Source organism: Plecotus auritus (assembly GCF_963455305.1).
Source record: "Plecotus auritus genome assembly, chromosome: 10".
NCBI classification, from domain to species: domain Eukaryota; kingdom Metazoa; phylum Chordata; class Mammalia; order Chiroptera; family Vespertilionidae; genus Plecotus; species Plecotus auritus.
This window is the reverse complement of record NC_137785.1, coordinates 39,669,282-39,683,495: the sequence shown is the minus strand read 5'-3', so window position 1 is coordinate 39,683,495 and position 14,214 is coordinate 39,669,282. Positions and strand designations below refer to the sequence as shown.

General features: G+C 41.8%; 1 protein-coding gene across 1 annotated transcript in view; it reads left to right on the top strand.

Annotated features, from left to right (window-relative positions):
* Positions 1-12,354, top strand: part of VAT1L (vesicle amine transport 1 like) — a 162,394-nt gene extending 150,040 nt beyond the window's left edge. Inside the window, exons 8-9 of the mRNA XM_080644355.1 lie at positions 8,034-8,117; positions 9,826-12,354. Of these exons, the coding sequence (XP_080500481.1) occupies positions 8,034-8,117; positions 9,826-9,924 (183 nt within the window). The 3' untranslated portion in view covers positions 9,925-12,354. The remainder of the gene's footprint in view (positions 1-8,033; positions 8,118-9,825) is intronic.
* The last annotated feature ends 1,860 nt before the right edge of the window (positions 12,355-14,214 follow it).

Sequence of the window (14,214 nt, the reverse complement as noted above, 5' to 3'; positions counted from 1 at the left end):
AGGGAAGCAGCAAAATGCGGAGACAAAGAAACATGTCATGAATGAAAGAAATGGAGGAAAGCAAACTACTGGACATAGAGTTCAAAACCACATGTATAAGGTTACTCAAGAATCTTCTAAAAACCGCTGAGAAACTTGATGAGACCTCCGAGGAGCTTACTGAGACCTTCAAGGACCTTAATGAGAATGCCAAAAAAATGGAAAAGGACCAGTCAGAAATTAAGCATACACTGTCTGAAATAAAGAATATACAGAAATTCAACTGTAGATCAAAGGACCCCAAGAATCAAACCAAAGATCTGAAATATGAGGAAACAAAAAACACCCAACCAGAAAAACAAAAAGAAAAAAAAATCCAAAAATATGAAGATAGTGTAAGGAGCCTCTGGGACAACTTTAAGCATACCAACATCCGAATTATTGGGGTGCCAGAAGAAGAGAGAGAGCAAAATACTGAAAACCTATTAGAAGAAATAATGACAGAAAACTTTCCCTACCTGGTGAAAGAAATAGACTTACAAGTCCAGGAAGCGCACAGAACCCCAAACAAAAAGAATTCAAAGAGGACCACACCAAGACACATCATAATTAAAATGCCAAGGGCAAAAGACAAAGAGAGAACCTTGAAAGCAGCAAGAGAAAAACAGTTAGTTACCTACAAGGGAGTACCCATACGACTGTCAGCTGATTTCTCAACAGAAACTATGCAGGCCAGACGGGAGTGGCAAGAAATATTCAAAGTGATGAACAGCAAGAACCTACAACCAAGATTACTCTACCCAGCAAAGCTATCATTCAGAATTGAAGGTCAGATAAAGAGCTTCACCGACAAGAAAAAGCTAAAGGAGTTCATTACCACCAAACCAGGATTACATGAAATGCTGAAGGGTATTCTTTAAGAAGAGGAAGAAGAAGAAAAAGGTAAAGATAAACATTATGAACAACAAAATGACAACAAATACATACCTACCAACAAGTGAATCTAAAAATCAAGTGAATAAAAAATCTGATGAACAGAATGGACTGATGAATATAATAGAATCAGGGACATAGAAAGGGAGTGGACTGACAATTCTCAGGGGGAAGGGGGTGTGAGGGGTGCGGGAAGAGATTGGATAAAAATCTTACACAAAAATAAAATAAATTACAGTTATGTCTAAATGGCATAGTCAAAGTATCTCAATTCCCTTAAGGCACTAAAAAATGCCCAAATACCTTTCTCTCCAAGCCTAAAGAGAGATGGCCTCTGCCTTCTAAATTAGACTTTTCTAAATGTCAGCAGGTCTGGCTGTCTTCCTTTTGAAAGGATGGCTACCTATATGAAAACTTTCAAGACTTTGAAGGGTCTTTGGACTTCTTATAGATCTAAACCTCTTCCATGAGCTTTCATATTTGACAATTCCAGGTGAAAACATTCAGGGAGCATTGAATGGTATAGTTACTAATCCTTGAATAAATAAAACCCAAAATATCTGGAGGAAAGGCAGCTACATCGTTAATAAGGTACCAGAGTGCTCCACACAGAAATACAGAGTATCTCTCCCTGGTTGGAGGATTTGGGTAAAATATTCAAATAAAGTTCCTGCTGAACTTATATTTTGTAAGCTCTGCCACTGTGAGTGGAATTTCAGGAGTAGTGGGAGCTCGGTTTATTTCTTAGTCCATGTCCAGCACACTTGAAGAGCTTATGCGATTCATGAGGATTTTCAACACGTAACTCACCATCATCACCCTCATTGCTCTGTGCCTTCACTGACTCATTTTCTGAGTAGAGCAATATTTAATTAGATGATTTATTTGTCCTTCTACTTAGCTGAGTCACAAACTTCTCTTGACCTTCAAGTCTCAGTCTAAAAGTTACTTCCTCTCAGTCGTTTTCCTTGGTTTTCATCCTTCCCCCATCCCCAATAAATTCCTCTTTTGTGCCCCATCACAACTCAAATGTCTTTTTCTGCAGGAAACAGAGATCATTTCCTGCACCTTTTTATGTTCCTCACAGGCCTCACTCACATGCTGGAATAATCATCCTTTGGGTTTCCCCTTCAATTCTATTCAACCATCCAAATCCAACACTGGGAAACACTGTTAAATAAAATAAAACAAACAGTGGAGGCAATTCACAATTCATTGGATTTTTCTCATCTTTTGCTATAGTGCAAAATATAGTAGGATAAAAAGATACAGTTTGGCTTGATTGTGGAATGCAGATTTCTGCAGAACATGACCATGATACATATTTGATCAAGAGGGTCTCTGTCAACCAAGTACCCAGGGAAAAAGGATCGGCCACTCCATTCAGATTCTATTGTTTTGCTTTTTGCATTCCCCTCTTCCTCACTCTTAAAACATTCTTGACCTCTTCTAAGCTAGTGTTCATATTAATGGCCTCTTTAAAAATCCTCTTGGAGCATCCCCATTGGCTGTCCTGTAGCCAAGCAGATACTTCTCTTATGATAGCAACTTAATGTTTCCCTTTCTTAAAAAATAATAGCCATCCTTACAGGGCTGACTAGATTGGGGCAATAAAGGTGACAAGGGTACAACATTTAAGGAGGTGCTCACTCTCAGGTTCTGACCCAGCACTTGCACGAACTTGAGAGTGAGCACCACCTTAAACTTTACACCCCTGTCACCTCTCTTGTCTGATCCTACTGCATGCCATGTTTTTCGTTTGTTTTTTTTTTAGCAAGAGAATAAAACCAAATTTAATGCATACATATTTATGGGATCTCCACAGGCATGAGAGGGCCCTCCCTACATTACTGCAAAGATCCCATATGCAACTGGTCCAGAAAGAACTTAAGTGTTAAAATCTTTTATATATATATATATATATATATATATATATATATATATATATATATATATTATTGATATTTTTACAGAGAGGAAGGGAGAGGGATAGAGAGCCAGAAACATCGATGAGAGAGAAACATCAATCAGCTGCCTCCTGCACACCTCCCACTGGGGACGTGCCCGCAACCAAGGTACATGCCCTTGACCGGAATCGAACCCGGGACCCTTCAGTCCGCAGGCCGATGCTCTATCCACGGAGCCAAACCGGTTTCGGCAAGTGTTAAAATCTTTTCTCTGCCTTTCCAGTGGGAGAGTCCATAATCCCTGATGTTTCACTTCTCCAGTCACTCTTCCATCGATGTCAAAATCCCTGGGGCTCACTCCCTTTCAACTCCTGCAGCTACTTGACAGAACACAGAAATTCCAGATTCCAAGTCTACGTGCAATGAACGTGTTACTTTGCAATACCCACTTTGGATTTTACAGAATCCCAAAGATGGCCATTGGTAATATCACAGATGACTTTGGTAGATGTGCTTCTTAATTGCAGTATTACTCATTTCTTGTTTTCAAATCTTTTAATTTATCATCTAATCAGCACAGTGATCCATGGAATAATCCATCTTTATTTTATTCCTATTTTAGGTGGCTAGGCTTATTATTATTCATAACACAAGCCCAATGCTTTGATTATTAAGTGGTGTCATTTGTACCCTAAGGACTTTGTGCCTTGCATGTCATTCAAAAGGAAATGGAATATTATGAAACATTAAATGAGACCCTCTTTACCCAAGTGTGAAGGAACTGACTATTCAGTTAGAAGGTGACTAGAAGATATTCTAGAGTTGTATGATCCCGTGTGGCAGCTGCATCCTTGGAAACTTTGGAATATAGTACCAAAGAGCTCAACTAATGTTCCCAGCATCTTGCCCCACATTCCCTTTTGCTCCTTGTCCCCATGCCCACTAGCCTCTCTTCAGTCTCTCCTTTCACATTCTTCTCCCTGTGCTTGCAATGGTCCTCTCTCCCTTCTTGTCTTAGGTACATCCTGTGCATCCTTTAAATCTTAGCTAAATTATCACTTATTTAGAGAAGCCCTATCTAATCTTGCCAACCAGGTCAAATCCCCTATCCACATTCTCATAACACCATTGTAGAGTTACCAAGTGGCAATCTTACATTTATTTGAGTCATTCTTTGTTTGATTAAGGCTGTGTCTCCTGTAAGATCATAAACTTCATGAGGGCAGGGGATCTTGTAGGTGTTTGCTCACCATCACTTTACCAGGCTTCCAGAAACCCCACCTCTTCTAGTAACATTGCAGACAGAAATAAGAATGATCATAACTACTGCTCTTCTGCAAACATGGTCTGAGCCAATTATATCTTCCCAGTGGGTCATGCTAGCATGCCATCTTGAGTGCCAATGGACTTGGCTGATGCATGAACCAATGGTACAGGATCAACTCTGATAGGTCAGGACCTATGTGAGGGCGAAATAAACAAATCAGGAACACATTTTTTAAATTGTGAAATTATTATTATGATGATTAGCCTATTTAATAAATGAAACTGGGATTCCCTTAGGATAGAGAAAGCATATCTGTTTCACCCATTACTCTATAAATAGATCCTGGGATAGGGCTTTGGCACCTTTGACTGAGTGATTGACTGAATTAGTGAATGGATAGAATAGCAATTATCACTTAACAAATGAAAAAGTTGAGGGACAAAGTTATGATGTGACTTGATAGAGTGACATTACTGAGTCAAGGCAGAGCCTAGCACTTAGTGATGCTCCCACTGCCTCCTGCCACCATCCACTTAGGACAGTATTAAGGTGTCCTCCACAGGACAAGAAGTGTCAGAAAAGGCTCAGATGGCCTCCTTACTCAGGATTTTGGCCTCTTAAGGTGTTTGAATGATGTGGCTCAAATTCCTTTCCACTGTCTAGATGAGAAACCAGCTCCAGTGGAGATGGCCTGAGTATGCCCAGAATCCCTAGTACTGGAAAATCCTGCTACTAAGACCAGATCTAGCCAGCCATGCAGCTGGCAGTGGAGTCTCAGACTGGGTGTGGGGAACCACACCCTGATTCTGAGCAGACTCCACTAGGCCACCCAGGGCAGCACTCAGCAGGCCACCAAGGGGCCAGGGACTCTGGGATACAGGATAGACAGGACAGAAACCTCTGGGTTTCTCATCTGTGAAACTGTAATGCCAATACTCACCGGAAAGGCTTGGTGTACAGATAAAATGAAGCAGCATCTGTAAAATGCCTCAAACTGTGCCGGATAAAGAATTGATCAAAAAATGGTAGTTTCTTTCTTTTCTAAATTATCATCAAAAGGACTCTTTCACATCTCCAAGAGCAGCTAAGATGATGTCAACTCAAGTAGCACAACTGAAGGTCAGACTTCTCTTGGAAAAACTCCTAACCCTCTTTCCATCCCCCACATAGGAACTTTAAGGACTCAGTTCATTTCAGAAAGAAATGTCTAAAAGAATAGACATTACAGCCAGCCCTGCAGGGGGGCATTTTTTTTTCTTTCTTTCTAGTATCACAATAAGCATTACCTGACAAGAAAACAGCCTTTTCTGCTTCCCTGGGCTCTGTCTTATTGGAGAAGCAGCCTAAAAATTGTTCCTAATCTCCAATTAGTTTCCAGGTGTTTAATGACTTGCCGGGGTAATAAACCACTGAATTCTGGGAAATCATTATGTGAGATGTTACCTACCACTTTCCTCTGACTTTGAGAATCAAACCAAGCGATATGGTCTGGGCATAATCAGGAAAAGCATCAGTTTTTAAATCTGACAAACCTGAGTTTGAACCACAATTCTATTGTTGATAGATATAGAATCTTAGGACAAATTGCTTATCCCTCTGGCACTGAGGTACTTATCTATTAAATGGGTATGATATACTATATCTTGAAAGGTAAGAATTAAGTATGCAAGATAAGAATGTATTAGTTATCTATTGATGCATAACAAATTACTGCCCCCCCACACACACACATTTATTAGCTTAAAACAACATTTACAATCTTACAGTTTCTGTTTGTGAGGAATCTGGGCATGGCTTAGCTGGGTCCTTTGGCTTAGGATCTCTCCCAAAGCTGTCAGCCAGGGTTCTGGTCTCATTTCAAGGCTGAATTGGGGAAGGACCTGCTTCTCAGCTCTATCACTGGCTGTTGGCCTTGCCATGTGGGCCTATGGAGATAGGGCAGCTCACAACAGGATAGCTAAGAAGAGTCAGAGAAAGAGAGAGACTGCAAGACAGAAGTCACAGTCTTTTATAACCTAATCTTGGAAGTGACATCCCATCACTTTTGTTGTATTCTACTGGTTAGAAGCAAGTCACTAAGTCTAGCCCACATTCACATGGGTGTGTCAGGAAGTGACCGGTAGAAGCTGTCTGCCACGATATTCAAAGATTCTCAGTAAATGGCAGCTGCTATTATGACCAACTATGAGAGTACTTTGCAAAGCAATGTTCACCACAGAAATAGAAGAAATCCACTGGATTATGTATTATGATCAAGAAATTTGGCTATCAGGGGGGTGAGGGCATGAACGGGGTTAGGGGGTGAGGGGCAATGGGGGGGATAAGGACTCATATGTAATACCTTAATCAATAAAGAAAAAAAAGAAATTTAGCAATCATATGACACTATCAGTCTATTATAGATGCTGATTCTATCCAAAGACTACATTTAGAGATGCATTTAATTTATATTGAATACAGATTTGATTACTTGTTACCAAATGACAATGTTTGGACACTAGTTAAAAGACACACATTTCCCTTACATAATGTTTTAGCATATATCTAGTTATTTTCAGATGTCCATGTCTTTATGCGGATGCATCTTGATTTTATCATTTAGCAATATTATAAAGGCATTTTATCCTTCTGAACATTCTTTGTAATTAGTACTTTAACAGCTACGTAACATTTCCATTCAGTAGAAAAATGTAAGAATCTTGGTTTACTTAACCATTCCCTTTTTCTGTGACACATAAGTTGCTTTAATGTTTTGCCATTAAAAACAATGCTGTGATTGAGTGTCTTTTGTGTGGTAAGTTTCCTCCCGATAACTTGAATTATCTCTTTAGGATAAAATCCCAGGAAAAGCAATTAGAATGCACACATTTCAATGGCTCTGTCAAGTTTTACCCAAATGAGAAAATGGCTTTGGTTTTTATATAAGCAAACACTGCTCCATCAGCCCCAGATTGAGTTCCTCAATGGCAGACACCCTTACTTAGTTTTTAATTTTTTAAAAAACATGGCCTCTTGCCTCTAAGCCACATTTAATGACTATTGTGGGCTAAATGGATGAACAAAAATATTTAAAAATTTGAGACTTTAGGAAAAATATTTAGGCTAAACCTATTGAAACCTTTTTTAAAAACCAGGAGATGTTGAATTTCCATTTAGAAATCACTAAGAGATGTAAAGGATGTACCCATGCCAAGCACTGGGCTCTCTTTTGCCCTTTTCTTATCTGGTTTAATACTCAAGCACCCCCTACAGTTCACTTTCCACACAGCAACGGAATAAAATGCCCAAAGCATAAATCACTGTGTCAAACCCTGCTTTTACAAAGGATCCCAGGAAACATTTGTTGGCCCCCATCATTTGGGGGAAAAAACCAACACAGTAGGTCTTCTTTTATGGAGAGAATACTATTCTCTGGAAATGTCTACTTACTTGTACACAAAATTTTCACCCTGTACTAGGAATCATGGGAATTTTTAAAAAATGTAGTTCAGTCCAGGGAATGAGTCATTTAACCAAACTAGGCAGAGTGATAAAACATTTAGGTAAGCAGATCACAAATGACCCTCAAAAATAATTTTATTGGTCAAAATTTACTCCAGCTAAAGTGCCCTGCCACTCTGCAGCACATAACTCTTAGAACTCCACAATAAACTCTCCACCCCTTCACACACGGCCCTTTTTTAAAAGGAAATTTTAATTTACTTATTTTAGGAGCAATCATCCTCATATTTTAGACCCAGGAGACCAAGTTGCTTGTACTTGATCAGAGTGCGTGAGTGACACAACTAGAATTTATTTGCACCCAACATCCAACCCCATCTCAGGTTTTGCTAATAAACTTGAACTACAGCGCCCCCTGGGGGGAATGTGGTGGGTTGGCTTTTCCAGGCCCTCTGCCCTCGGGAGACATCGCACCTAACCTGCGCTTCTGTTTTTCTCCCGCTCAGGTGAAGGAGGCCATGCAGCGGATCCATGACCGAGGGAACATTGGCAAATTAATTCTGGATGTAGAGAAGACCCCGACTCCACTGGTGAGTCCAAAGCAGAGGGATCCGTTCAGTTCAACACAAGAGGTCTGATCAGGTGCAGGGGGAAATAAGCAGGCCCTGGGCTGGCGGAGGTGACCAGCGATAATCAAAGGATGACACAAATAAGAGATGCCACAAACTGAGATAAATGCTGAGAAGGAACGGAAAATTCTTCAGTGAGAGCATTCCAAGAGCAATCCGAGGGCAGTCAGGAAAGGATAGAAACAATGACTTGTGTCTATGACAAATGCCATCTATTGGCTGTCACCAACAGGAGGAATTCCTGGCAAAAAATCTACATGCGCATACTCGACAGATTGATGCCAACTGCCTCTGAGATGGCTTCTGATGATTGCATTGCTTTTGTTTTCTCTGGTCAAGATAAAACCCTTATATCCAGGGATCTCACCAGGAATGAAGCATGTCAATCACATCCCATAGGCTCTTGCAATGGCCACTTGAGGTGGGGGGAGGGGCCAGGTACTAGTGTGGCAGTCAACACAGCAGCTTTCACCAGACAGCATGATTGAAAGTTCAGCTCTGAGCTCCTATGTGTGACCTGGGCAATTACTTTGCCACAATTACTTTGCTGCAATTTATAGTCCCCATCTGTAAATTTGAAATTGATAAATTCTTAATTAGAATGATATGCTAAAACACTGTCTCACACACACTAAATTCTAGGAAAGGTTTGACAAAGAAAATACTTAGGAAGGGTTTCTATTTTCTTACATGTTTAATCTTGGAGCTACTTCAGTCATTTATGAAAGAGCAAGACCTAAAATGTCTTGCATGTTTTAGTGTAAGGCATGTATTTTTTTTAAAGTGTTTACTGGGCTTTCATAACTATAATGTAGTTTAGGTATGATGGCCATTTTTCTTTTTGCAGGACTGTAAAATGAGAGGGCATTTTACAATGTGTAAGTCGCTGATGACAATATGAATATAGCTTATTAAATGCTTACTAAGTTCCAGGTCTGTGCCAACAAGTGTTTTAAGCAGATGAGGGAGCAGGTTAAGAAGGATAAGATGGCTTGTATCTGGGTCTTCTGTGCACCTGTGCTGTGTTCTTTAAACATGTGACCAAGTCTGTTCCAGCCCCATCAGTATAATGCAGACAGGTAGAGGCATCCTGGTCTGCTTGGTGCTTTCAAGCCAAATCCTTGGCACTGGCTTCCCACCCATCTCCTTACTCATGAGGTCCTGCTGGGCTCCAGGGCTGGCGGGAAGGCCTGTTTGATGCCAAAGGTGTGTGTATGGTGGGGGTTTGGAGGGGGGGTCTTATCAGAGCAGAATCTGAAAGGCTGACCTTTTAATGTGAGAACTGAAAACCTGCCTTGAATATCAGGAGAACTTTTACCCTGGGACTTAAGGAAAGAGAGATGATGGAGAATGGGCCAACTCAGACCTCTATTGGGAGCATCTCTAGGGTGGGTGGAGGCTACAGCCCATCTGGATGGAAGAGTAGGCTCAAAGGAATCATCTCCCAAATTCCAAATACATGCACTCAAATCCTTAGCTCAGAGACGGCTTCTTGGGGTGCGCAACATAAGGCAGCTAATACCACACTGCCTTCCTGGGGAAGCAAGCAGTGCAGGGTTTACTAGCTCTTGGCCTTTAAAGAAGTCCTTCCACGTGGCTTCATCAGATGCTCGGAAAAGGTGGGGGTTAGGTTGCAGAGCCCTCTCACAAGTCTACTGTTGAATTACAGATGGCCAATGACAGCACGGAGACCAGCGAGGCTGGAGAAGAGGAGGAAGACCATGAGGGGGACAGCGAGAACAAGGAGCGGATGCCCTTTATCCAGTAACCCAGGACCCGGCCAGAAGAATGAAGGATGGTTTGAAAGAAGAGGAGCCACCGAAGAAAGCTCTTCTGTGCCCCAGTGAACAAATGCTGTAGTCCAGTGCGTGTCGTGTTTGTCTGCAGTCAGCTGAGCTAAAAAGCTTTGATCACTGTTGTTTTTTGAAATTAAGTGCCAACCCCATTCCATGCAGTGTTATGTCCCTCCCCCTCTGTGTATTACACTCTCCTATCTCCCCTGTTTCAAAACCATCCATCTTTGACTCCTTCTCGATGGTTCTAGAACAGTCTGATTAATACAAGCCCACAGGCCCCATGCCTAGGGACATGGGCAAAGACAAGTTTGGATTGAAAGGTGTCATCACAGAGAACTACCCAGATCCTAGAATTCTTCAGGCCAATGACACTTTTCACTGCCAACCACCCAGGCCTCTGCTGAGAGCACTTGCCGATTTGGCTGGCAGAATGAGAATAGGCCAGATTTCATGAGCCCATAAATTTATGATCTCTCCAAATAGTACTTTCCCTCTCCCCCAACTTCCTTCAACTGCTTCATGGTCAGAAGGTTGAACTGTTGTCTTCTTGCCTTCTGATGCTCAATCCCTTCACTGGTTCTTATCCATAAACACAGGGAAACAGATGTGAAGTCTTTAGGATAAAAGATGGGTCAACAGCATGTGTTTGAAGACCAGCCACAGAGATTTCTCTCTGAAACCACATCTCATGAGCAAAATCCTCTCCTCCCCCACCACATAGATTGTATTTTAGTTTTAAGAAAACTCACCACATGTGGGTCTATTTCGGAAATCATTACTGAGAATCACTTGTGTTTGCACACTTGCTTTTGGTATTACCAATTTTGCTACATTCATGTCCTAGAAGTGAACAGCCACGTTTACCGTGGATCCCCCAAGGAAGACCTCCGTGGTAGACCATATTTGGAAAAAAAAAAATCAGTGAGCATCCTTTTACTTGCCAAAGCATGTTCCAACATGTAACAAATTCTAGTGGTATAAGAATTCAGTATCAGATGCCAAATATGTGGTTCCTCTCCTCTGAAATATAAAATTATGGTGCAGATTCTTTGCAGGGACCCTGCATTGGGCAAATTGGGGACCAAACTCCTTGATTACACACCTTTGTTCAATTTTCCAGCTCCTAAACTTCTAAGAAACCCTGCCCTTTGCCCCACCCCACTTGGCATGGCTGAGGTGAACAGTTCCCCTGCAGGAAGAGAAAGAGGCTCAATGTCTCCACAAGGGGGCTTCTCATTCCCTCCTCCCAAAAAGGTGACTCCATCCCTCCTAAACCAAGCTGGGAACACAGGAAGCCCACAGGGTTAGCACCCCAGCTCACTTTACATTCTGGAAGATATGGGGGGGGGGGTTCCCTACATTGCCTAATCTCTCCACCAACGAGCCCTAAAGGTAGACCAACTCTTCCTCAACGTGATGAAAAATGCATTTCAGCAATTACCTATTTCTTTTTCAGTCTTTTTGTAACAAATGTCGCCTCGTTAATCATGTTCTTTTTTTTTCTCTCCCTAAGCTTGTGATGATGACTTATTTATGCCAAATATTTATCTGAAGGGAGAGTCTCTCGTGAATGTCCATGTGAAATATGAAGACAAGAAAGGGTGCTGCCATCTCATGTGCAGAGATGAGAGTATCTCAAAGAGGACACAACATCCTCTTCTCCCTGCACCCCAGGACTCCCCAGCATCCCAGTTCTGTGCCATTTAGAGAGATGATGTTGAGGTGTTATCCCAATACCTTTGCCAAACGCTGTATTATTGGTCATTCTTTCTCCCACAACCAAGCTGACAATGGGGTCTTAAGAAGACCATTTCTTCCATTTGTCCAGCTACCCAAGTGACATTCCTGGTAAGCTGGACAGAAATGGCATTTTCTAGAGCTGGGGGAGCAAAGAGCCACTGGCCATATCAGGTCTCTCCTCGGCCAGGTGAGTGGGACCCCACATTCTTGTTACATCCAGAGGAGAAGCCTAAAAAGTAATTCCTCCCCAAATCTGCTTTCTCAACTAGCAAGATTAATAGAATAATCACAAACAATGCCAGTTGGTTCAAGAAAACCTTTCTGTCCCCTCAGCATACAGAATGAGAAAGCTAGAATTTGACCAATGTGATTAATTAAGTGCCATGAAGAACAGGAAAACAAGAGAATCAAAACGATCTGTGTGATGCACTCTCATCCTAAGCACCTTCTTTCCCGTCATGTGATGGTTTTCTGAAGGAGGTTTAAGAAGGTCTCAGTTTGCCTTAAAGGAACTGTGAAGGCTTCTCTGTAATCTAAGCTTGATTGGAGAGAACTGCAACATTGTCTAATGTATTTGTGGCTTTAGAGCTTTTGTTATATTGTGCCTACAAAGCAAATTATGTTTACACAAAAATATAAATAAAGTATTCAGCATAGCATAACCCTGCCTGGCATCAGTTACTCCACATCAATGGTTGTTGGAAAAGAACACATTGAAATATAAGGAACGGGTGGCTAAAAGAGGATGAGGAACTAGAGACAACATAGAAAATGTAGGGTAGAGATGAGACAAGCCTTTAAAAAGACATTCAAGTTTCCTCAAGTGAGAAAATAAAACAACTAAATAAAAGAAAGAGACTTCATATAATAACTAAAGGCCCAGTGCATGAAATTCCTGCATGGGGCGGGGGGGGGGGGGTGCCTCAGCCTGGCCTGCACCCTCTTGCAGTCCAGGAACCCTCGGGGGATGTCCAACTAATGGCAGGGAGCGGGCCACAAAGGTGGGAGAGGCTCCCGCCACCGCCACTGTGCTCGCCAGTCATGAGCCCAGCTTCTGGCTGAGCGGCGCTCCCCCTGTGGGAGAGCACTGACCACCAGGGGGCAGCTCCTGCATTGAGCGTCTGCCCCCTGGTGGTCAGTGAGTGTCATAGCAACCTGTCGTTCTGCTGTTTGGTCGATTTGCATATTAGCCTTTTATTATATAAGATAATAATAATTAGAATGGCATTTATAAGGCACCTACTATATGCTGTTAAAAGAGCTACATACAACCCAGCTGGCGTGGCTCAGTGGTTAAGCATCAACCTATGAAACAGGAGGTCACGGTTGGATTCCTGGTCAGGGCACATGCCCAGGTTGTGGGCTCCATCCCCAATGTGAGGCATGCAGGAGGCAGCCGATCAATGATTCTCTCTCATCCTTGATGTTTCTACCTCTCTCTCCCTTTCCCTTCCTCTCTGAAATCAATGAAAACATTTGTGGGTGGGGGAAGAGTTTATATACATATGCATTAACTCGCTTATCTTCCCCACAGCCCTGAGAAGTAAGGTTTATCATTATGCCCATTTTATAGGTGATAAGCCTGAAGAATAAGAGAGGTTTTGTCCTTTCCTAAGATCAGATAGCAGTAAGTGACGGAGCCAGGATTTTTTAACCACGCTAGAATTCATGCTTTTAAATGCCCTACCATGCTCTCTTGTCTTAAATAAGGCTAAAATGTGATGCATTTCAAATTACCACCCTTTGGTCACTAGAAATACTTCAGGGATTCTGTTTCCTCTGATTTCAAGGATATGTCTGTCAATTCGTTTTGCTTTGTAGCAAATAATATGCCTATCAAGAAGCACTTCTTTTCCCCTGACTTTCCTTCCGAGTGTTCGAGTGAAGTGCTGATTTTAAAACTCACACGTCTCCACCATCTTTACTTTCTTGATCTAATATCCTAAAGGCCATCAACGAAATACAGAAAAGTAAATCTCCAAAGGCTAAGACTTCACAAAAGAGGAATTTGTGATTAGGGAGGCTTTACCTTGTTTACCATATTTCTCAGCAGGAAGCCAAAAGAAAACAGAGTTAGTCCCATGTCAATAAAGCGCCACATGTATACACCTCAGTTTACAAAGCAGAAGAGTTAGTCTTAGTGTCAGTGAAATGCTTACAAAGTCCCTGCACACAGGATTTTCTCCGACATTCTCACTTAATGCTCATGTGCTCCATGTAGATCTCATGGCCTCTCAGAGCCAGTGCTGGTGCACTGTCACATTTAAACACAGGCCAGCAGCAAACACTGGAGCCTAAACTAAAGCCCACATCTTCTCTTATAACCTGAGAATGGGGAAGAGGTCCAGCAGTTGGAAATAAATTACTTTCAGCAGTGTGGATGAGGTTACGGAAGTAATGGAGGTAAACTTTTCAAAAGCCATTTAAGGCATGGCAAAACATTTGTGCAATAGTAAAGAGGTGAGAACTTTTGAAGGGCATATTGAAAGAATGGAGAATAGAAAAGTGTAGCTGAAATACAC